The following is a 22557-nucleotide window of genomic DNA, read 5'->3' on the forward strand; positions in this document are numbered from 1 at the left end:
CCCTCCTAATGTTTGTCAAGCTATGTAATAAGGCATACATTTTACCATTTATAAGGAACAGAACACACTTGAACAAGTTCTTAGAAACATTTTCGGATTTATTTACAAATGTACAATTTTGTAGCCTACTCCTGCGGCGCAGACACCTGTACATGGAAACAGAAAAACATAACCGAAATTAATTTGATGCAGCATTGACAAAGAAAGTCAGCAGTAGGCTATTGGTTTCAAAATGAAATGCCACCCTACATCACGTCTCCTCATCCCTCCCTCTCTCTCTGGCGCATATTTCAGCCACTTCTTCACGGCGTCACTGAAATTGGCGCGCGTGCTCCCTGGCAGCTGCTTTTGTAGAGCATCTGAAAGAAAAAGAACAAAACATTGAGAATTTGCATGGTGATAATTGTTTAAGTTTGAGTTGGGAAGACTATGTCACACTCTAGTGGTAGGTGGCAAGTAATGGCACTAGTACAGAAAATATATGTAAAAATCAGAAACCATAGGTGTGAATCTTGTGACAATTAAAACGGGATTTAAAAATAATAATAGTAGTAATTTCCCCATTGACAAAGCAGAAATAGAAATGCCACTACCAAACCGTTCGTCACTCAGTCAGCCTCCCTGGACTTGCCTGCACACCTGCTTTTTCTGAGTAAGGCGCCTGGTAAGTTTCTTAATCCTTTGCATCTTTCACAATATGTTTGTCATTGTCATTATAATCGTAATGTTACAGTTAGTGAAGGAGTTGTTAAAGAACATTTAGAAGTAGTGTGCAAGTACTTGCGACAGCTTTCTATTTTACCCTCTTTTACCCTCTTTTACCCTCTTGTACAAGGTGCAGTATGGGTAAAGTGCAAAGTGCAGAAAGCAGCATGGAGATAAATAAGTATTGTAAACTTGTATGTGCTTGTGCAAAAAAGAATATTGGCATATGTGCATATAAAGTGCACTGTGTAGACATTGAGTTTACTGTTTTGACAGTTTGCTGGTCTTTTGTATGTGTGAGGGTTATGTTCTTGGAGTTTTCATGAGTGAGTTGAGCAGTCTGATGGCCTGTGGGAAAAAGCTGTTGCTGAGTCTGGTAGTCCTGCAATGCATGCTGCTGTAGCGCTTGCCAGATGGTAGGAGGGTAAACAGTTCGTGTGCAGGGTGGGTGGGGTCTTTGATGATGTTGATGGCTCTTTTGCGGCAGCGGGATGGGTCTATACCCATCCCGCTGCCGCAAAAGAGCCATCAACATCATCAAAGATGATGGATGGATGGTTGGGCTGATGTGGTGATCTTCTCTGCTGTCCTCACCACCCTCTGTAGGGCCTTCTGGTTAGCAACAGGGCAGCTGCCGTAGGGCAATTCCATGTAAATGTCAACCTCACCATGCAAAAATAAAGCAGCATGTAATACATCAAAACCACTCCCAGAGATATCACCTAGGCCTGTATTTTACAGATGTGAATAAGTTGAACCAATTTGTAACCAACCTAATATGTCACTGTCAGTCTTTCTTTCTTATAATGTAAAACCCAAGCTAAAACCAACTTTGATCATGTACAATTCTATATTATTGCCACAAGCCACAGAAATGTATGCTAAAATCCACAAAACAGCAAAACAATAGCCATCCTAAATATTATTTAAGAACTTTGATAGTTTTAGCTGATATTTAGAGAGTTTTTCAAAGGGTTATGGTGGTTAAATTGCTGATTTTCTAAACATACGCCATGTCTATTTCAGACGCGTCACATCCATAACGGAATTTCGTCACATCCATAACGCTGACTTTTCCTTCCGAAACTCTGCATGAAATACAAAATATTTTAAACAAAGGTTTTTTAATATTCACCTTGGACCCCTCTATCAAACGGATATCTCCATTTCGACATTCGGTTTACGATTTCACAGAGTTTGATAAAAATGTACAGTCACCCAAGAAAAGTGATACTTTTTCTGTCACATCCATAACGCATCTTTTATTGGCATTTTCTGGCATGCCCTAGATGTACTATGGGAATTGTTCTTGTTCTATCACTTCTCCAGTATGATACAGCCTTAAAATATGCAACACCTGTTTAAATACTGGGAGACAATAAAACATGCACTGGGTCATTTGTTGCCATTTTGAGTTCAAGTGTCACGTCCATAACGCTGGAATTGCTCCGTACCAGACTGAGAGACTGCTGGTGAGGATGCTCTCAATGGCATCCCTGTAGAAGGTGGTGAGTGCAGAAGGGGGGAGGTCGGCTCTCCTCATCCTGCGTAGGAAGTGGAGCCATTGCTGTGCTTTCTTGACAAGGGAGGTGGTGTTAGTTGTCCATGTCAGGTCATCTGTGATGTGCACCCCCAGGAACTTGGTGCTTTTCACTGATTCCACAGCAGTGCCATTGATGGTGAGGGGTGTGTGTGACGTGATTTTTCCTGAAGTCCACAGTTATTTCCTTTGCTTTATTGACATTGAGGTGTAGATTGTTGATGTCACACCAGTTGATGAGTTGGTGTACCTCCTCTCTGTAGGCTGAGTCATCGTCATTGCTGATGAGGCCCACCACTGTTGTGCCATCTGCAAACTTGATGATGTGGTTCAAGTTGTGTCTGGCACAACAGTCATGGGTCATCAGTGTAAACAGCAGAGGACTCAGCATACATCCCTGGGGGACCCCAGTGTTCATGATGGTGGTCTCTGAGGAGTTTTTGCCAACTCTTACTGTCTGTGGTTTGTTGGTGATAAAGTCCAGTAGCCTGTTGCATAGCGGGGTGCTGATGCCTATAGCACTAAGTTTATTCACCAGGTGTTGTGGGATGACTGTGTTGAAGGCGGAGCTGAAGTCGATGGACAGCATCCGCACGTAACTGTTTTTGTTTTCCAGATGAGCCAGGCTGATATGAAGTGCTGTTGCTATGGCGTCATCAGTGGAGCGTTTAGGACGGTATGCAAACTGGAATGGGTCAAATGTGGTGGGTAGGCTGGATGTTATATGGGCCTTGACCAGCCTTTCAAAGCACTTCATCATGATGGGAGTGAGTGCTATGGGCTGGTAGTTGTTCAGTGTTGTGGCTGGGGATTTCTTGGGTAGCGGTATGATGGTGGTGGCTTTGAAGCATGCTGGTATGATGGCTTGGCTCAGAGAGGTGTTGAAGATATCTGTGAGAACATCTGTATATACAGCAGTGGCGGCTGGTAGTCTTTCAAACGGGAGGCTGGTCGGTTACAATATTTCCAGATTTTAAAAGAAAAAACACATCAATTTTGCCCATACTCTTGCCTCTGATCTGGCTGATTGTTGGCAGGGTCACAAACTGTGAAATAACAGGTTCTTTTGGCCCATTAGCCTACTGTCCAATATACATGATGGTGGTGTTGGGGGGGGTATATTTTAACATTTTATATTTTAAAATTGTGGCATGTTGTTTAAAAATTGACCTCGGCTGTGTTTTTGTTTAAAAATGTTTTCCAAATTGTAGCTGTGTTTAATTCATATCCAGAAAAACATATATTCCAATATAATATACTCAGCATAAACATTTTAAATAGATTCTATATTTTTGGTCCATCCATGACATATTACTAAAGTAGCCTATTTACTGTTGTTGATGTGGGTCACTTGCTGTTAGCCAATTCACTTTCTCGTACCAGGAGAGCTGAAAGGAACGAGTATTATTCCCTACCTTTTTCACCAAGTCAATTTGAGGCGTTAGTCTACCCTGCTCTTTAATTTTAATTTTTTCCTCGAAAGGAAGACTGTCAAATGGCTTCACCAAAATTAAATCAGCAATGCTTGGCATCCATGCGCAGCTTTCTTGCTAGCTGACTAGCCCTCTCAAGTTCAAGTTCAGTCACTCAAATAAACGAAATTTCTGGAACTAAGATAGCAAACTTGACAACACTATACTTACACTTTATTTACAATGAAAATATATACAAACTAAAAAAGCTGGTAGAAACCGTATGTTCATTTCAATGAAATTGAAATGTAAGCTGATCTCTTACAATACACCACAGCACTTGCGAATCCGCATGGGACTGAACTGATGTTGCCAGATACTGCTGACGTTATCCAGCCCAAAATATGTTCAAAACCCGCCAAAATGCACTTAAAACCACCCAATTTGGCGGGAAACCGCCCAATCTGGCAACACTGTACCGCTGCCTGTCTATGGACCCTTTTCACGTGACGTCACGACAAACGCGGCCGCCATTTTGGACATGTACTACCAGTAGTTTACCACAGCCAGCATTGAGGAACGGCAGCAAAGAAAGTGTTTATTTTCAGCAAGACTTCCATCATGCCACTATGTTGTTGTGCACCTGGATGTAGTAACCATCAACAAACAAGGCAAGGGTTATCATTTTATCGGATCCCGGTAGATGCTGACCGACGGAGAAGATGGATAGCGGCATACCAGCGCTTGTGTAGTGACCACTTTGTTGGAGGTAAGACGAATAAAATTAGCCAGAAAAGGCATTACATTGCTGTTAACATTCCATTCTAGTTTACTGTCATTATGATCTGGCAGCTATTTACACCGGATCCAGTGTAAATAGCCGCCGGAGCCAACGTCCGAGGTTCCGGAGCGCGCTCGCTCGCGGCCCGGCCGGAGCCGGCGGCCGCGGAGCCGGCGCGCACTCGCTCGTGGCCCGGCCGGAGCCGGCGGCCGCGGAGCCAGCGGGCGCTCGCTCGCGGGCCGGCCGGACGTTGGCTCCGGCAGCTATTTACACTGGATCCAGTGTAAATAGCTGCCAGATCATAATTACAGTAAACTAGTAAATACAGTTTTCTGCATCTCACTCCTTTTTCTTTTATGTTTGTCGCCTTCCTCGCATTCAAACCGATTTGAGCCGAAGTCCACTACATGTCCAAAATGGCGGTCGCGTTTACGAAGGTCACGTGACTGAACAGGGTCCATAGTTGAAACGAGCTGTCAATCAAAGAAAATATCCGGCCGCTTTCACCAATCACCAGTCTCCTCGCGGAAACTGCCATGTCCCTCCCATGTGAGGCTCGGAGTCCGTGGGCGGGCATTTTTGCAGTATTTGTCCAATAACCGTCTTGCATTTTGATATTGAAAAGCGCATAGCTCCCAAATGCCGTTGAAGTCCATTGAGGCTGGGAGTCCGTGAGACTCTGTGGGCGGGCGTTTTCGCAGTATTTGTCCAATAATCGTCTTTCATTTTGAGATTGACAAGCACATAGCTCCCAATCCACTGAGGCTGGGCTGCATCGTGCTGTCATGAGGGGGAAAAACTCACGCACACATTAGGCGAACTGGGGAAAGTTATAATGGAATGATTTCGCACTGTAGTGGGTTGAGCACATATATTTCTATGATTCTGGATCTGAAATAGCAATGTTATAAGGTCGGCTATAACATAAGCCTAGCGCAATTCATCCTACACGATGTTCGTCATTTTTAGAGGAGGCTGAGCCTCCCTCGTTGTCTTAGAGCAATCGCCTGTGATATACAGTATATTAGAGAGTTCCCAGATAGCAGAGGGTCGTTGATTCGACGTGGAATCATCGGCATGTTCTTCGACCTATACGCCGTCGAATCACCATCGATCACCGACGTTGATTCAACACCGCTTGGCTCATACGAGTTTCCGTTGAAACGACGTTGAAAAGTGGCTGGTGGTCGACAGAGAATAGACCCCCTTTCACCCTTTATTCAACTACGTATTTTGGTCGATTTATAGTTGAATTTTCGGCGATGATTCATCCAACTTTACTTCCTGTTTTATGTACAACAGGAAGGCTACAAATTAAGCAAAACAGGCTAAATTAAAACTAGCTTACAATAAAGCATCGGGGCTCTTGCCTAGGATGAACACACATGCATACTTCAACCATGAAAGTGAAACTTAATTTATGTCAATGTGCGTAGGCTACATCCTGTTTAATGTACAACAGGATATAAAAATGCATGCAACAATGCACCTCTCCTAATGTTTGTCAAGCTATCTAATGAGGCATAACTTTTAACATTTATAAGGAACAGAACACACTTGAACAAGTTCTTAGAAACATTTTATGATTTATTTATAATTGTGGCCTATTCCTCCTGCGGCGCAGACCTGTACATGGAAACAGAAAAACATAACCAAAATTAATTTGATGCAGCATTGATAAAGAAAGTCAGCAGTAGGCTATGGGTTTCTAAATGCCACCCTACCTCATTATTTGGACATGGGGAAAAACTATATTTAAAATCCAAAGAGGGATGGAGGGAGGAAAATTAAAACAAAATAAAGAAATGAAATATAGAGTAGAGAATATTTGATAAAATTAAGGATGTTTTTATTCAGTAAACATTTAAAAAAATGTTCTACAACACTCTAGCCTAGTGACTTACCAGTAACAAAATAGACTTGAAGTATTCAGATCCGCTCTGCATAAAGCAGCTAAATCCTCTCTCTGTCTCCTGGCAGAAAGCTCCTTGGTTTGCTTGTGTCTCAATCACAGCTGGTATTCTGTAGAAAGACTTCTTTTCACCTTTCCCATCAGCTTTGTTAGAACACCCTAACACAGCACAAAAGTTTACCATTGTAGGTTTATGATGAACCAAGTGCCTCGTGGGTTCACATACCGCGCGCTGCCTTTATTTCCCCCAAATCACGAGTTTGTTGGTCTTCCAATGTGGCGCAGGGTTTGTTTACTTCCGGTTTCGGGTGACGTCAGTGAAAGGGGTCTAATGGGGGCATTACCGCCACCCACTGGATTGGGGTGTAAAGCAGTCTGAACAAAACGTGTAAACATAAACATAGGAGAAATGAACCCGTTTTTCTAACTCGTCCTCACTTAGTCTACTTTTCTCTTTTGATTAGTCTGGATTTGATATTGTAAATTTAAATGTGAATCAATGTATATTCATCGGACATGAACAAATGAATAAATCTTGAGTAATCTTGAGGCGTGTGTGTCCGGGGCGCGGTGTCGCGGGGGGTCGAACGAACCCTCCGATCCCCCCTGGCTACGGCATCCTACCAATGTTGAAAACTGGCCGGCAAAAGTGACGATAGTTCAACGTCGTATATTCAACCTTCTCTGACGGTCGACAGATCAACCTTTACCCACGTTGATTCAACGGTGATAAATCGACCCTCTCAGACGGCGGAGAAATCGACGTTTCACGGCGCCGTTTCAACGTTGATTTTCTGACGTACGACGGAAACCGACCATTCTGACCAAAACTCTACGTCGTTTCAACGACCCTCTGCTATCGGGGCAGGCCTCTCTCATCTTTTTAAGTGGGAGAACTTGCACAATTGGTGACTGACTAAATACTTTTTTGCCCCACTGTATGCATATGACTGTGTGTGTATGAGTGTGCACAGAATTGTATATGTTACCCATTCTCATGAGTATTCGTGTATGTATATGATTGCAACTGTGTGTGTGTGTGTGTGTGTGTGTGCATATGTGTGTGTGTGCTACATGTATGAGTGTGAGTGTGTTGGTGGCGCTATGTCAGGCATGTCATGGATCAATCTGTCAAAGCATTGAAAATCTTTGGCACATTTCCTGCTTGGGCAGATGTTGATACTGTGCTAGGCATGTGAATTAGACGTGTCAATATCATCAGTAGCTTTCGGTCCACTCAACAAAAATAATTAGGTGTCTGGGAATATTCTTTTTATGACCTACACTTGATTGACTTTATGATTCTGCAAAGCATTTTAGGGTCCGTCATTTATATCAAAAATCAAAATCCCAAAGGGAGATCAAAAATCCCTTCGCAATTTCTTGGCATCAGCAATATCTTGGCATCATGTTTACCAAGTTTGACATGAATCTGATGAACCGTCTAGGAGGAGTACGTTAAAAATGACCGTGTGTCCAAACGCATATAAGCCCAATTACCTCACTTCCTGTTGGGCGTGACATCATCCAAAGGGTAGAACTTTGGGTAGAACTCCAAAGTTCTACCCATTCATTTCAATGGGAAATGGAAAAAGGGGCGCTATGAAGTCCCTGGGCCATGCCCTGGGCCAATTGTCTGTGGCTGAGAAGCGGTTACAATGACTGATGTGTGTATCAAATTTCATGAGTTTTCGTGCATGGGAAATGCCTCAAAAAAAGCCAAGCGCGACAGAATAATAATAATAATAATAATAATTAAAGCCGCTAGCGGCCTTGATGGGCCCTCGGACGTGTGGTTCTGCAACCCAGGACATGCCGCCACCCAACAAAACAGTCGCATGTCATATGTTCATCAAATGTTCAAAGGTGATGTGCATGTTGCAAATGCCATGACTGCTTGACGGATGAGAGATAGACAGATAAAGACTGTGTGTGTGTGTGTGTGTGTTTATGTGGTGTGCAAATGTACATTTATATGTCTCCTCCTTATCTCTATCTCACGCTGTAATCTTAAGTCATCTTAGCTTTCCTGTGTCTGCAGTGTGTGTGTGTGTAGGGTGACCAGACGTCCTGGTTTTACCGGGACAGTCCCGATTTGGGGTTGCGTGTCCCGAGTCCCGACAAAAGTCTGTCGGGACACGGATATGTCCCGGTTTTTGCCACTCGCAACGTCAGGGGCGCCGCTAGGGGGGGAAAGTTAGGACGATTCTAAGGGCCTGGCACTGACAGGGGGGCCTGTGAGGGATATTAATATTATTTTAATAGTATTGCCTTGTGTAAGTTTTTGAAATAAAATATTTCATTTCATGTGTTAAAATATGCAAATTATACATGGTTATGATTTGCTATAACATTTTTCTTGAATTATTTATGATATTGTCATTTCACCCCTCCACCCTTTTTACTAATGGTACAGTCTGATTCTGGGCGCGCTATGTGCGCAACAGAGGTGTACATTCTAGAAGTTGCTAGGCAGGAGCAGGTGTGATGAATTATGAAGTCTGGATATCACACTGTGTGTGAAAAAAAAATCACCTTTTTTCATAGGTATCTTTATTGTATAATTAAGTCTAGATGTTTTGCCATTGTTCATGTGTGGATTTGTTGATATTGTTAAGTATTTAACTTTAATATTTTGCACATTAGCTGTGGTCATAGATATCATTGCTATTGTTCATGTGTGGATTTATTGATACTGTTGCTAAGTATTTAACTTGCATATTTGAACATTTGCTATGTTTTCTAATAAATGTGTGATGCCTAAAAGAAACCAAAAACACCTAGTGGATTTCTTGCAGTGCACTATGTAATTGTATCAAAAAACTAGTGTAGTTATTCATCAAGGCATACATTTGATCGCATACAATAAGTCAATAAATGGAGGAGATAAAGGAATACATTTTGTAATCCTGATTATTGATGATGTTTGCTGGAGGGCTCTGGAGTATCCATAATGTGCATACAGAATGTTATAAATCCATACTGATACAGTGATGCATGCAATTTCTCTCAACACAAACATTTGGATTGAATGAACTCCATAGGCTACTGAGTGGCCTAATAATAGTTGCTAATAAAAGAAATGTATATCTTCCATAATATATATCATGGAATTTTCATTTTAAGGCAACAGTCTATTCAGTCTAGTTCTGACAGTTCTGCATTTAAAATGTTCATATACCAAATAATTGTATCACCTAAACTTGCTAGGTAGCTGATCACATGCATAGTAAAGTAGAAGTGCCAGCCAAAAACAGACTTCAAATTCAGTTGCTTGAGCTTGAAAATTTTACCGGGGGGGCCCTAAATTGTAATCTTTCATAGGGCCCTGCATTTACTATTTTGATGAATTGACAGGAATCGCAAACTTTCCTGGTTACTGCCCCCTGGCCCTGTAGCATGGGTGTTTATTTAGCCACATTATTCCAGACAACAGAACGTGTTACCATGCAACAATAAAATAAACATTAACTGCCGTGAATGTTCTTTGTGTAGCAGCTAGCAGCAGTAATGCCGCAGCAATTATGCCGAAAAGAAAATGTACCTTTTCCAAAGATTTACAGGGCACCTACCCCTTCCTCCGAGAGGTGCAGAACAATGCGCACGAAGCCTACTGCACACACTGTAAGTGTTCCTTCTCCGTAGCCCACAGTGGTAACACTGATATACAGGATCATATTAAAACTGGAAAAGATTCACTCTTCTTATATATGTAGGCTAATGCATTTTGTTTAGGGTGGGTGGATTGACAGTCGCCTTAGCTTTGTTCCTGTACTGAGTTGGGTAGCCTATGTTGCAAATGATGTGCGCTCCTGTGGGGGCTTTCCTCGGGCTGTCGCCCCTCTCCTCCTTTACTGCTGTTTTGTTTGAGTGTATATTCTCAAATCACTTGTCTCTTTTTTGTTTCTGTTTAACATACCATTCTGACAGTTTGGGCATATTGCTGTGTTGAACAGCTTGCTGCACCTTCCATTAAAGTGTTCACTTTTGTACACATCTTCTTGCTTTATTCATGCAGTTGTGGGGAATGGTTAGTAAGGTTGATTCTGACCTAGGCTACGTTGAGGTCACATATCTACTTTTTAAGTTCATGCTATAGTGCATACAATTTTAGAGATATAGCCTACATGTGCATATGCATTCTTCTTGGTGTTCTCACAAACAGGTGAAATAAACCAGTTTAAATTTGGCCTATGGACATAGCCTGGCCTATTCTCAGCCATTACAAAATCTGTTGTCTGACCATAATTTAACTGATCTGTATACCACTATGCTACTAGACAACAAAATGCCTGTTTGTTTTATTTCATGTGAGATGTTGATAAATGTGAGCTTCAACAAAATGATAAGAGCACCTCTCTGAGTGTCACATTTACGTTAAAAAAAAGGTGTGCGTGCACGAGCATGGTCGCGCGCAAAAGTGTCCTGGTTTCAGACTCGGGAAATCTGGTCACCCTAGTGTGTGTGTATACATGCAGAGTTTTCATATGTCTGCAACAAAATGCACAATGATGGCAGGTCACTAATATATAGATTTAGGCACTGCCTAAAAGCGGAGCTCCCATCTGTTTCTGGGTTGTAGAATTTTCTTATATCCTAGCCAGTCTCTCTTGTTTTATTTCTTTACTGGCTAGCACTGGCCACTAGGCGGTGTGTATGACTGGTAATTACTAACACTGGCCACTAGGCGGTGTGTATGACTGGTAATTACTAACACCGACCACTAGGCGGTATGTATGACTGGTGGTACACGGACAAACCACAAAAAATCGACTCAATGGGTTTACCATTTTTTCTTAGGTAGGGTGCTCCGCTGGAGCTCCGCTATTATTGTGTGCGTCTGTTTGTCAGAGGGAGAGAGAGAGAGAGAGAAAGTGTGTGTGTGAAAGAGAGAGTGTGCTCATAGATGTTGCGTGCATGTGAGTGCATAATTGTGAGTGTATGTGTGTATGCATAAATATGCATATGACTGTGAGTGTATGAGTGTGCACAGAATTGTATATGTTATATCATCAGACTCATGATATCCAATATTTTGTAAAGTTTCAGATCAATCCATCAATGAATTGAACATTTTTCCCCATTTCCTTCTTGGCCAGATGGTGGCACTGTGCTAGGCATCTGAATTACACATGTGAATATCATCACAATCATAATACACAATATTTTGTAAAGTGTCAGATCAATCAGTTAAGACATTGCCAATCTCTGGCACATTTCCTGCTTGACCAGGTGGTGGCGCTATAACAGGCAGGCCCATTGGGCATCAGGTTATCATAATAATCATAATATCTATTGAAGTAAGAAGTGTCCGACCATACAGTCAATGCACTGTGGCTTTCTGACACGTTTCCTGTTTATGTGGCAAGATATTAAAATCAGAAGGCCATTTCAACATATTACAAGATATCAAAAATCCCTTCACAATTTAATATCAGCGACATCTTGGCATCACGTATAACAAATTTCACATGAATCTCATGAACCGTCAAGGAGGAGCATGTTAAAATTCATCATGTCAACATTCCGCCATACTTTAGATAATGTAGCTCCTCTAAAAAGGAAAATGGTCAGAGACAAAAAATTAGCACCCTGGTATAATGATGACACTCGCACATTAAAACAGACCACTCGAAAATTGGAACGTAAATGGCGTCAAACAAAATTGGTAGTGTTCAAATTAGCTTGGAAGGAGAGCTTCCTGAAGTATAGAAAAGCTCTTAGTGCTGCGAGATCAACATATTTCTCCTCCCTAATAGAAGATAACAAAAACAATCCTAGATTCCTATTTAATACTGTAGCAAAATTAACCAGGAATAAGTCCACTATCAACACATGCACACCTGCAGTATGTAGTAGCAACGACTTCATGAATTTTTTTTATGACAAAATTGAGAATATCCGACAAAAAATTCAAACTACTAATTTAAGGTTAGACAATGAAAGTGACCTTGTAGTTAACAATATAACTGTATCAGATCATCAGTTAGAATGTTTTACTCCCCTAAAAGAAACTGAATTACTTTCATTAATCTCTACATCAAAAGCCTCAACTTGCGTACTAGATCCCTTACCGACACATCTATTCAAACAGATAATGCCTGGAGTAATTGAACCGCTTCTAAAAATAATAAATTCTTCTCTTATGATTGGCTATGTACCCAAATCCTTTAAACTAGCAGTTATCAAACCCCTGATTAAAAAACCTGACCTTGATCCCTGTCAGCTGTCCAATTATCGGCCAATATCAAACCTCCCCTTTATCTCCAAGATCCTTGAAAAAGCTGTGGCACAGCAGTTATGCTCATATTTACATAGGAATAACATCCATGAAATGTATCAGTCAGGATTTAGACCTCATCATAGCACAGAGACAGCACTGGTTAAAGTAGTAAACGACCTACTGTTGGCGTCTGATCAGGGCTGTGTCTCGCTACTTGTGTTGCTTGACCTTAGTGCAGCATTTGATACCATTGATCATTCCATTCTTCTGGATAGACTAGAAAATGTTGTGGGAGTTAAGGGAATGGCCCTCTCCTGGCTCAGGTCTTATCTAACTGATCGTTATCAGTATGTTGATATAAATGGTGATATTTCTAGACGTACCGAGGTAAAGTTTGGTGTTCCACAAGGTTCTGTCTTGGGTCCACTGCTTTTTTCTCTATATATGTTACCTCTGGGCGATATTATTCGTAAACATTGTATTAGTTTCCACTGTTATGCTGATGACACACAGTTGTATGTCTCTGCAAAACCTGATGAGAGACACCAGCTTAATAAAATTGAGGAATGTGTTAAGGACATTAGACACTGGATGCTTATAAATTTCCTTCTGCTTAACTCTGACAAGACTGAAGTACTTGTGCTAGGACCACATACAGCTAGAAGTAAGTTTTCTGATTACACAGTGACTCTGGATGGCCTTTCTGTTTCTTCACGTGCAGCAGTAAAAGACCTCGGAGTGATTATTGACCCCAGTCTTTCATTCGAAACTCACATTGATAACATCACCCGGATAGCTTTCTTTCATCTCAGAAATATTGCAAAGATAAGAAATTTAATGTCATTGCATGATGCAGAAAAACTAGTCCATGCTTTCGTTACCTCCAGGTTGGATTATTGTAATGCCTTACTGTCTGGATGTTCCAATAAGTGCATAAACAAGCTCCAGTTAGTTCAAAATGCCGCAGCAAGAGTCCTTACTAGAACTAGAAAATATGACCACATCACGCCTGTCTTATCCACACTGCATTGGCTCCCAATCAAATTTCGTATTGATTATAAAATACTACTATTGACCTTTAAAGCACTAAATGGTCTCGCACCACAGTACCTGAGTGAACTTCTGCTCCTCTATGACCCGCCACGCCTACTTAGATCAAAAGGTGCAGGCTATCTGCTGGTACCTCGTATAGTGAAGGCTACATCAGGGGGCAGAGCCTTTTCTTACAAAGCCCCACTGTTATGGAACAGCCTTCCAAGTAATGTTCGGGAATCAGACACAGTCTCAGCATTTAAGTCTAGGCTGAAAACATATCTGTTTAGTCAAGCCTTTTGTTAATGGTGTTTATGAGGTAAAGGAGTAGATCTGGAGGGTCCTCAGACATAGAGTGTTTTGGTAAACTGGGATGTATGGATGCTGTCAGTCCCTACTCGCTTGCTCACTCGAGTTTGTTGACGGTGTAGTGGCTGGCTGCTTTATGTCCCGGGGCTCCCTCATGCCTGTGTTACCTTCTGGCTCTCTCCTTTTAGTTATGCTGTCATAGTTAGTTGCCAGAGTCCCTGCTTGTACTCGGTGCAATATGTATACTGTTCCTACTTATTCAGGTGACATTGGGCATACCTAACCACCTGTGTTTTCTTTCTCTCCCCCCCACCCCAAATCTGTCCCTCTGAGTTACATGGAGTCAACAGGAAATCTTTTGGTGGAGAGGGTGGAGACCTCAACTGGCTATCGTAGCCTGCAGGGAATCGGCTGTCAGACATTCTGTCGCATGTCCCAGACCCGGTGAAATGTAACTGAATTGTCTTGGCCAGCCCTAAGGGTCCCATCTGCATCTCATCATTGCTGAGGAGTGTGCTCCCATCACCCAATCAAGCATCCAGCCAGAGCAGGTCATGATATATTTTTTACCATATTAACATGCCATTGTGTGTTATGCCTGATGTAAAGACTCTCGTCTCTGCGAGCCTACCACACAGATTTAATACTTGTCATTTTTAGGGCATACCTAACAACGTGTTTTCTTTCTCTCTCTCCCCCCCCACCCATCTGTCCCTCTGAGTTACATGTTGATCCTGGGATTGAGATGCTGGCCTCTTCTGCCCCTCGGACCTGCTTGATCCATCCTGGTGCCCTGTGTCTGGTCGGAGTTTTATCGCCCCACTCCTGTGAAGGACGGCCCCATGAGGACAGTTGAGGGTTATACCTGTTAAAACTGTTAATATTATAGTCAGGCTGTCTGTTGTTGCCCAAATGAGGATGGGTTCCCTTTTGAGTCTGGTTCCTCTCGAGGTTTCTTCCTCATGTCGTCTGAGGGAGTTTTTCCTTGCCACCGTCGCCACAGGCTTGCTCATTGGGGATAGATTAGGGATAAAATTAGCTCATGTTTTAAGTCGTTCAAATTCTGTAAAGCTGCTTTGCGACAATGTTTATTGTTAAAAGTGCTGTACAAATAAACTTGATTTGATTTGATTTGATCATGTGTCAAAACACACATATTCAAAATCCTATTCTTTCCTTGGCCAGTTGGTGGTGCTATACCAGACAGGCCCATAACGGCTAAAGAGTATCAGAATCAGAATCATATTACAAGATATCAAGTTCAACATTCAGCAATATCTTGGCATATTATATGTTATAATATTTCAACATATTACAACATATCAAAAATCCCTTAGCAATTCAACTTCAGCAATATCTTGGCATCATGTTTGCCAAGTTTGACATGAATTTGATGAACCATCTAGGAGGAGTACGTTAAAAATGACCACGTGTAATTTCACTCCAAATGGCCTTATGATATCATCATTCCAAAGTTCTACCCATTCATTTCAATGGGAAATGGAAAAGGGGTGCTATGAAGTCCTTGGGCCATGCCCGGGGCCAAAAGTCTGTGGCTGAGTAGCGGTGACAATGACTGATGTGTATATCAAATTTCTCGTGCATGAGAAATGCCTCAAATAAGGCCAAATGTGACAGAAAAAAAATAATAATAATCCTTCGAAAAACAATAGGGTCTTCACACCGTTCGGTGCTCGGGCCCTAAATATACTTTCAGTTTATAATGTGTAAATTATCCTATACAGTCTACTATGTGATTGTATAGTGGTTATATTTCCTGTATTTATGATCTGCAGAGGAGACAAGAAATGAGAGCTATTTTTACATTTACTGCAAATGCTCAAACGTTCTAGAATAACATTCTATCATTAGGTAACAAAACATTCTATCATAACATTCCATTCATAGACAGCCAATTAAACACCATTTTATGTCCAATGCAATTTACAATATTGCCATGATACAAAGCCCCGCATCAACATTGCTTTAATTACATTGAGAATACAGAAATTAAATCCACATTCATTCTGTTGACAATTGTACACTCACAGTGGGCTACTATAGGACACGAAATGCAGTTAACCCGCGCAGACAGAATGTCTCCATTTCGCAAAGAACACGCTAAGACACATAACGTTAACTCTGGTAGGAGGTTTTCATGCAAAATACAAAACCCATGTGAACATAGCCTACCTGGTACAAAATCAGCAACACACAAACATCAGTATTATGCAACTGCATATGCATTCCAAATGTCTACAATGAAGAGTAAATGTTACTGTCTAAAATTCTCATCTCATTATCTCTAGCCGCTTTATCCTTCTACAGGGTCGCAGGCAAGCTGGAGCCTATCCCAGCTGACTACGGGCGAAAGGCGGGGTACACCCTGGACAAGTCGCCAGGTCATCACAGGGCTGACACATAGACACAGACAACCGTTCACACTCACATTCACACCTACAGTCAATTTTAGAGTGACCAGTTAACCTAACCTGCATGTCTTTGGACTGTGAGGGAAACCGGAGCACCCGGAGGAAACCCACGTGGACACGGGGAGAACATGCAAACTCCGCACAGAAAGGCCCTCGTCGGCCACGGGGCTCGAACCCAGACCTTCTTGCTGTGAGGCGACAGCGCTAACCACTACACCACCATGCCGCCCCTGTCTAAAATTATTACTGAAAAACTATATGACCACGAGCAAGCCAAGCAATAGTATGGCTAGTTGACTAGCAATAGTTTGTTCAACATGTGGTAAGAAATACTACTCGAAAATAAAGTTACTATTTTTACATGTAACTGTCTGTAACTTTGTTATTACATAATAGTAATACTCAATCAAAATACACCTCAGACTACAGCATGCACAACTATAGAACATTAAAAATACTAATATAGGTTACAGCATTGTTACGATGTACCTACCTCCAGCAAGGAAGTATTTTTCTTTGCTGGGGCAAGTACGGTGTGCCAAGAGGAACACTAACTATGGAGTTGCAGTAGTAACCCACCAGGTGGCTTTAGAACTATATACAGGTAGTTGTCTTCTTACGACTGCGTTTGGTTACGACTGACCGGTCGTAAACCGATCTGGTCGTAAGTCGGCCTATGTTAAATGAACGTAAGTATATTGTGATGTGTAATGATATTGTAATCATCTTAAAGTCTTATTTTATCAACATTTTCTTATTTCATTACCTTGGCTCATTATTTGGTTTAAGTCAAACACTGCATACTACACTGCGTACAGTACAATTCGTTTAATATGTGCAAAACAAAAAATACGAAATACAGGTGTGAAAAATAGAAAACATTTTAGTTTGAAACATACCAAAATACAAATGTAAAACATAGGAAAATACAAAATTTAGTGACCGCTGGCATCACTGGTGCTTGGCTGTGGGTCATCTACGTCATCATCAGCTGTTGCAGGGCTCGGGCTGGCAGGAGCATTTGCTTGTTTCATAAACCAGGAGCTGGGGCGGAAACTGTATGACGGAGTGCGCGAGGGAGTGTGAGAGAGACTGCGCATGTGCCTGGAGCTGGGGCGGAAACTGTATGATGGAGTGCGTGAGGGAGCGTGAGAGAGACTGCACATGTGTCTGGAGCTGGGGCAGAAACTGTCGTACACTCAGCTGGGAAACATTTGCCAGTCATACCAGATGGTCATAAAGTCGATCGGTCGTAAGTCGCATAGGTCATAAGTCAACGACTACCTGTAAACATGTAAGAAGCACATCTATTTTGCAGACATTCATAAGAGGTCATTTCTAACTCTGTTACACCTACCCCCACAGAATTTTGCCCCAAATTACAGAAGTGCAAGGCATTATGTTCACCTCAACTCAAAAGAAACCCAACACGACATGGTTACATATACACTCCAACTTGAAAAGTATCCCCAAAAGGATGAAATGGAAGGAGAGTGGTGCCAAACTCGCTACCAGCTTCTGGAAGTAGGATGCAGTCTACACCCCACACAAACCATATCCAACACATAGAAACAAGTCCCTATACCTGGACTTCAACTCACTTATGGTGAAGCTATGCCATATGAAAACTATCCAAAAATACTGAAAAACACAAGCTACAGTGGAACTAAGTTGCACTCAGAAACTATAGTCTCAATGGAAAATTTGAAACATTGACTGAGAAAATTTGTCAACAAGTTGACCAGCATCACTAACGATACCCTGTTTGGACATCTGACACAGTAGACAGTTAACTGGTTTCACTATCCGTCCAACATGAGTCCTAACTCTGTGTATGGTGCTGGAATCTGAGTGAGTGGAGAGTGGTCTCATACTGTGTGCATCGACTGAGTGAACTGTAGTGTGTGTGTGCACTCTGAATGCCAATTGAAGAAGGATGTGTGGAGCTGTGTAAACTGCCTGTATGCCCAGACTCAATGCCCATACTCATGACATCTTCAGGTGAGCCATCCAATGAATGGCTATCTGCATTTGCAGTTGTCAGGCTGTCTACCCACTCCTGAGTTCTGTTCCCAGCACCTTCTTCGCCCACATCAGACATCAATCCATCCACGTCAGACACATCACTCGATTCATTCTCGCAAGAGGACACAAAGGTGTGATTGGAGACACTGTCCACATCTACAGGCAAGAAGCTAACAAGTATCGACAGGTTGCGGTGCATAATTCTTTCTTGACCTGTTTCAGGATGTGGGCTCTGATAAGTGTGGATGGAGGCATTAACACTCACGACAGTGTATACTGTAGACCCCCACTGGTCAGCTGTCTTTCGTTTCCCTCCCTCACATTTGTTAGACACCAGAACTTGGTCACCCACAGCGATCAACTTCCTCTTCGCATGGCGGTTATAGAGCTCTGCCTGACGATTCTGCTCCTTGTTGACATACCCCTGAGCAATAGCCATGGCCTCTTGAAGGTCCTTTGTTAGGGACACCACATAACTACTGATCTCTGGATCTTTCAGGATGTTCTTGCAAAGGATATCAACAGGAAGGCATGGTACTGTGCCATACATAAGGTAAAAGGGGGGGTAGCCTGTGGTTTCATGCACTGTGCAATTATACATGAACATTAGGGTCTGGAGGTGTCTTGGCCAGTTATGTTTAGCATCGGGTGAGCGGGCTCAAATCATGTTACCCAGTGTTCTGTTGAAGCGCTCCACACTACCATTGCCCATCTGATGATATGGTGTAGCCCGGGACTTCTTCACACCGGCAACCTTCAACAGTTCACTGATCAGCCGACTTTTGAAGCACTGTAAAAAAGAATAGTTGAGAATACTTGAAATTTCAAGGCAACAGTCTGCATTAATAATTTTATGTTTTGCCAACGATGTGCCCATGATAATCCAAACTATGATAACACTGTTATCTTTATTAAGAAGTCTTAATTAAGTCAATTTTCAATTCCTCATTCTGCCAACATAGATTTCTCTTTTTGCTGAACAGTGGCATTCACAGTAGTACAAAAAGGCAATTGAGGTTATCACAAATTTTTTGGGGGGCTTTTTTCACCTTTCTTTGGATAGGACAGTGTAGAGACAGGAAATGAGCAGGAGAGAGAGAGATCAGGAAATGACCTCAGGTCAGAATCTAACCCAGGCCCCTGGATTTATGGTATGGCGCCTTATCCACCTGAGCCACGACAACATGAACTTCAACTGGAGAGAGAACCACATTGCCCAGCCCTTGCATTTGGGAGAGGAAACCACGTGTCTTGGTCATTCAGAGCATGCGCTGAATAAACATCTGTGACAATTATGTATTTTCAATTCAGATTATTCACTATTGTATATTTACACATCATTGAGGTGCACCCTATCAGTTTGATGTGGATTTTTCTTGATGTGGATAATTCTAAAAAATAGAATTACGCTTTGTTCAAGTAATTTCATATTCACAATTGAATGGACAAGAAAATATGAATAATTATTAACGAACAGAAAAATCCACATCAAACTGATAGGGTGCACCTCAATGATGTGTAAATATGCAATAGTGAATAATCTGAATTGAAAATACATAATTGCCACAGGTGTTTATTCAGCGCATGCTCTTAATGACCAAGACACGGGGTTTCCTCTCCCAAATGCAAGGGCTGGGCAATGTGGTTCTCTCTCCAGTTGAAGCTCATGTTGTCGTGGCTCAGGTGGATAAGGCGCCATACCATAAATCCGGGGACCCGGGTTCAATCTGACCTGAGGTCATTTCCTGATCCCTCCCCGTCTCTCTCTCCTGCTCATTTCCTGTCTCTACACTGTCCTATCCAAATAAAGGTAAAAAAAGCCTAAAAAAAAATTGTGAGAACCTCAATTGCCTTTTTGTACTACTGTGAATGCCACTGTTCAGCAAAAAGAGAAATCTATGTTGGCAGAATGAGGAATTGAAAATTGACTTAATTAAGAATTCTTAATAAAGATAACAGTGTTATCATAGTTTGGATTATCATGGGCATACATCGTTGGCAAAACATAAAATTCTTAATGCAGACAGTTGCCTTGAAATTTCAAGTATTCTCGACTATTCTTTTTTTACAGTGAGGAGGCACCCTGATCTGAGTGGATTCTTTCAGGAAATCCATAAATGCAGAAGTACTTGTCCCAAAGTTGCCTCACTACCTGTTTAGCGGACTGGTCTCGACGAGGAAAGGCCTGTGCTAGCCTGGTAAAATGGTCCGTCACCACCAGCACATCAACAGACTTCTTGTTAGAATCCTCTGCAGTCCAGAAATCTATACACATGATTTCCAAAAGGTGCAGAGGTCTTTCTACTCTCGAGAGGCGCCCTTCCTTCTGGATCGGCCATCTTGCTGATGACACACCTAGGGCATTGGCGGATGTAGTCCTTGACATCCTAGTCTATATAAGGCCAAAAGAACTGATGACAGGCGAGATTCAAGCTCCTAAATTGCCCCTGATGACCAGCACTGCCATGAATACCTTTGAGGATCTCAGATCTGAATGAGTCAGGGACCACAAACTGATGTCTCTTCTTCCTAGACACCTGGTCTTTAGACACTCAGTAGTGTCAGTTCCTCCCAGTGTTTAAGGTATCTCATGACCATGATGAGCTCCTTTGATTTCTCCTAGATGGACGTCGGCCATGTTCCACAAAACACAGCACCCTGGAGAGAACAGGATCATTCAACTGTCCTTCACGCAGCTTTCTCTTGGTGAACACAGAAAGGGGTTCTTCATTGGGGGAACTAGCTGTGGGAGCTGCTGAAAGACAGAGACTTCCACTTTGGAGAAGGACTGGTTCTTGGCACAGTCAGACACAAAGCTTGTCCTCTCTCACACTATCACAGTCATCTTGAGTGGTGTTTGGCTGTCTGAAGGCATCCTGGACGGAGTCAATAGAGATGAGCACTACTTTCACAAGGAGATCGCTGTAAGGTTCTTGCAGCAACTGCTTTCCAACAGCTGACTTCACAAATGGCCAACGACTCAGTGCATCCACAACAGTGTTCTTGGATCTGGGGATGTACTTGATATCGAACACATAGGATGCCAACTTTGCCACCCACCAGTGCTCGCAAGCATCTAGTCATGGTTTGGTCATGATGTGTGTGATGGGGTTATTATCTGTCCACACAGTGAAGGTATGACCCTTAAGCCAATGACTATATTTGTCACACATGCACCACTTTAACGCAAGGAATTTGAGGTGATGAGCGGGGTACTTCTGAGCTTGTGAAAGGGACTTACTGGCAAAAGCCACTGGTCAGGCCACACAGTCACCCTCCTGAATCTGTGACAGAACAGCTCCCAATCCATCCAAGGAGGCATCAGTGGATACCACAAAGGGATGAGTGAAGTCTGGGTGTGCTAAAGCTACTGAGGTCACTAATGCTGCCTTCAGATCTTCAAAAGCTTTGTGATGATCTGGCATCCAATCAACAGGTGTCAATTTTCTGAACTGTGCAGGGTGTTTTATGCATGGTCTTTCCTTGTGCTTCTGCTTCTGGCCAGCCAAGAGGTCAAAGAGTGGCTTTCCTATGATGGAGTAACTGGGAACGAACTGCTGGTAATAGTTCACCATGCCCAGGAATGACCTGACACGAGACTGAGACTTGGTGACTCCATCAGACTCCATCAGATCTGCAGTGGTCATTCTGTTGACAGACTTGACTTTTGCAGGATCTGTGGAAACACCAGACTCGTCGATGATGTGCCCCAGAAATTTTACAGACCTCCTGAGCAGCCAACACTTCTTCAGAGCCAACTTTAGGCTGTGCAGGCGACTGAAAACCAACTCCAGTCTTTCAAGAGCCAACGCCTCGGTTGGTGCAAAGACTAGCAAGTCATCAAGGTAGCACAGCAGGCTGAGAAAGTTCTGGTCACTGAATATGCTGGTCATCATCCTCATGAAGCTGGCTGGGCTGTTGTACAGACCCTGAGGGAGACGGTTGTAATCATATAAGCCCATGGGTGTCATGAACGCAGAGTATTTGTGGTCTTCTTCATGCAGTAGCATATTGTAGAAGCCAGACGTGAGGTCCATCGTACTGAAGAGCACATTCCCACCCAGGGCAGCTAAGAAGTCAGCTTGGTGTGGAAGGGGATGGGCATCCTTCAGTGTCCATTTGTTGAGTCATCTGAAGTCTGTGCACACCAGTAAGTGGCCGCTTTTCTTCCACACCAGGACAAGAG

At 42.5% G+C, this 22557-nt stretch overlaps 1 protein-coding gene and 1 long non-coding RNA gene across 2 annotated transcripts in view; both read right to left on the reverse strand.

Annotated features, from left to right (window-relative positions):
* Nucleotides 1–268: 268 nt before the first annotated feature.
* The window catches only part of sar1b (secretion associated, Ras related GTPase 1B), a 291304-nt gene continuing 269015 nt past the window's right edge, over nt 269–22557 (reverse strand). Inside the window, exon 7 of the mRNA XM_060935857.1 lies at nt 269–359. Coding sequence (XP_060791840.1) covers nt 303–359 — 57 coding nt within the window. The 3' untranslated portion in view covers nt 269–302. The remainder of the gene's footprint in view (nt 360–22557) is intronic.
* LOC132895348 (uncharacterized) lies at nt 6005–6769 on the reverse strand. Its single transcript, XR_009655732.1, has 2 exons — nt 6343–6769; nt 6005–6064 (listed from the first exon to the last, which is right to left on the reverse strand). It is a non-coding gene; the product is annotated as an uncharacterized LOC132895348 (long non-coding RNA).

Source organism: Neoarius graeffei, chromosome 12 (assembly GCF_027579695.1).
Source record: "Neoarius graeffei isolate fNeoGra1 chromosome 12, fNeoGra1.pri, whole genome shotgun sequence".
Lineage (NCBI taxonomy): Eukaryota > Metazoa > Chordata > Actinopteri > Siluriformes > Ariidae > Neoarius > Neoarius graeffei.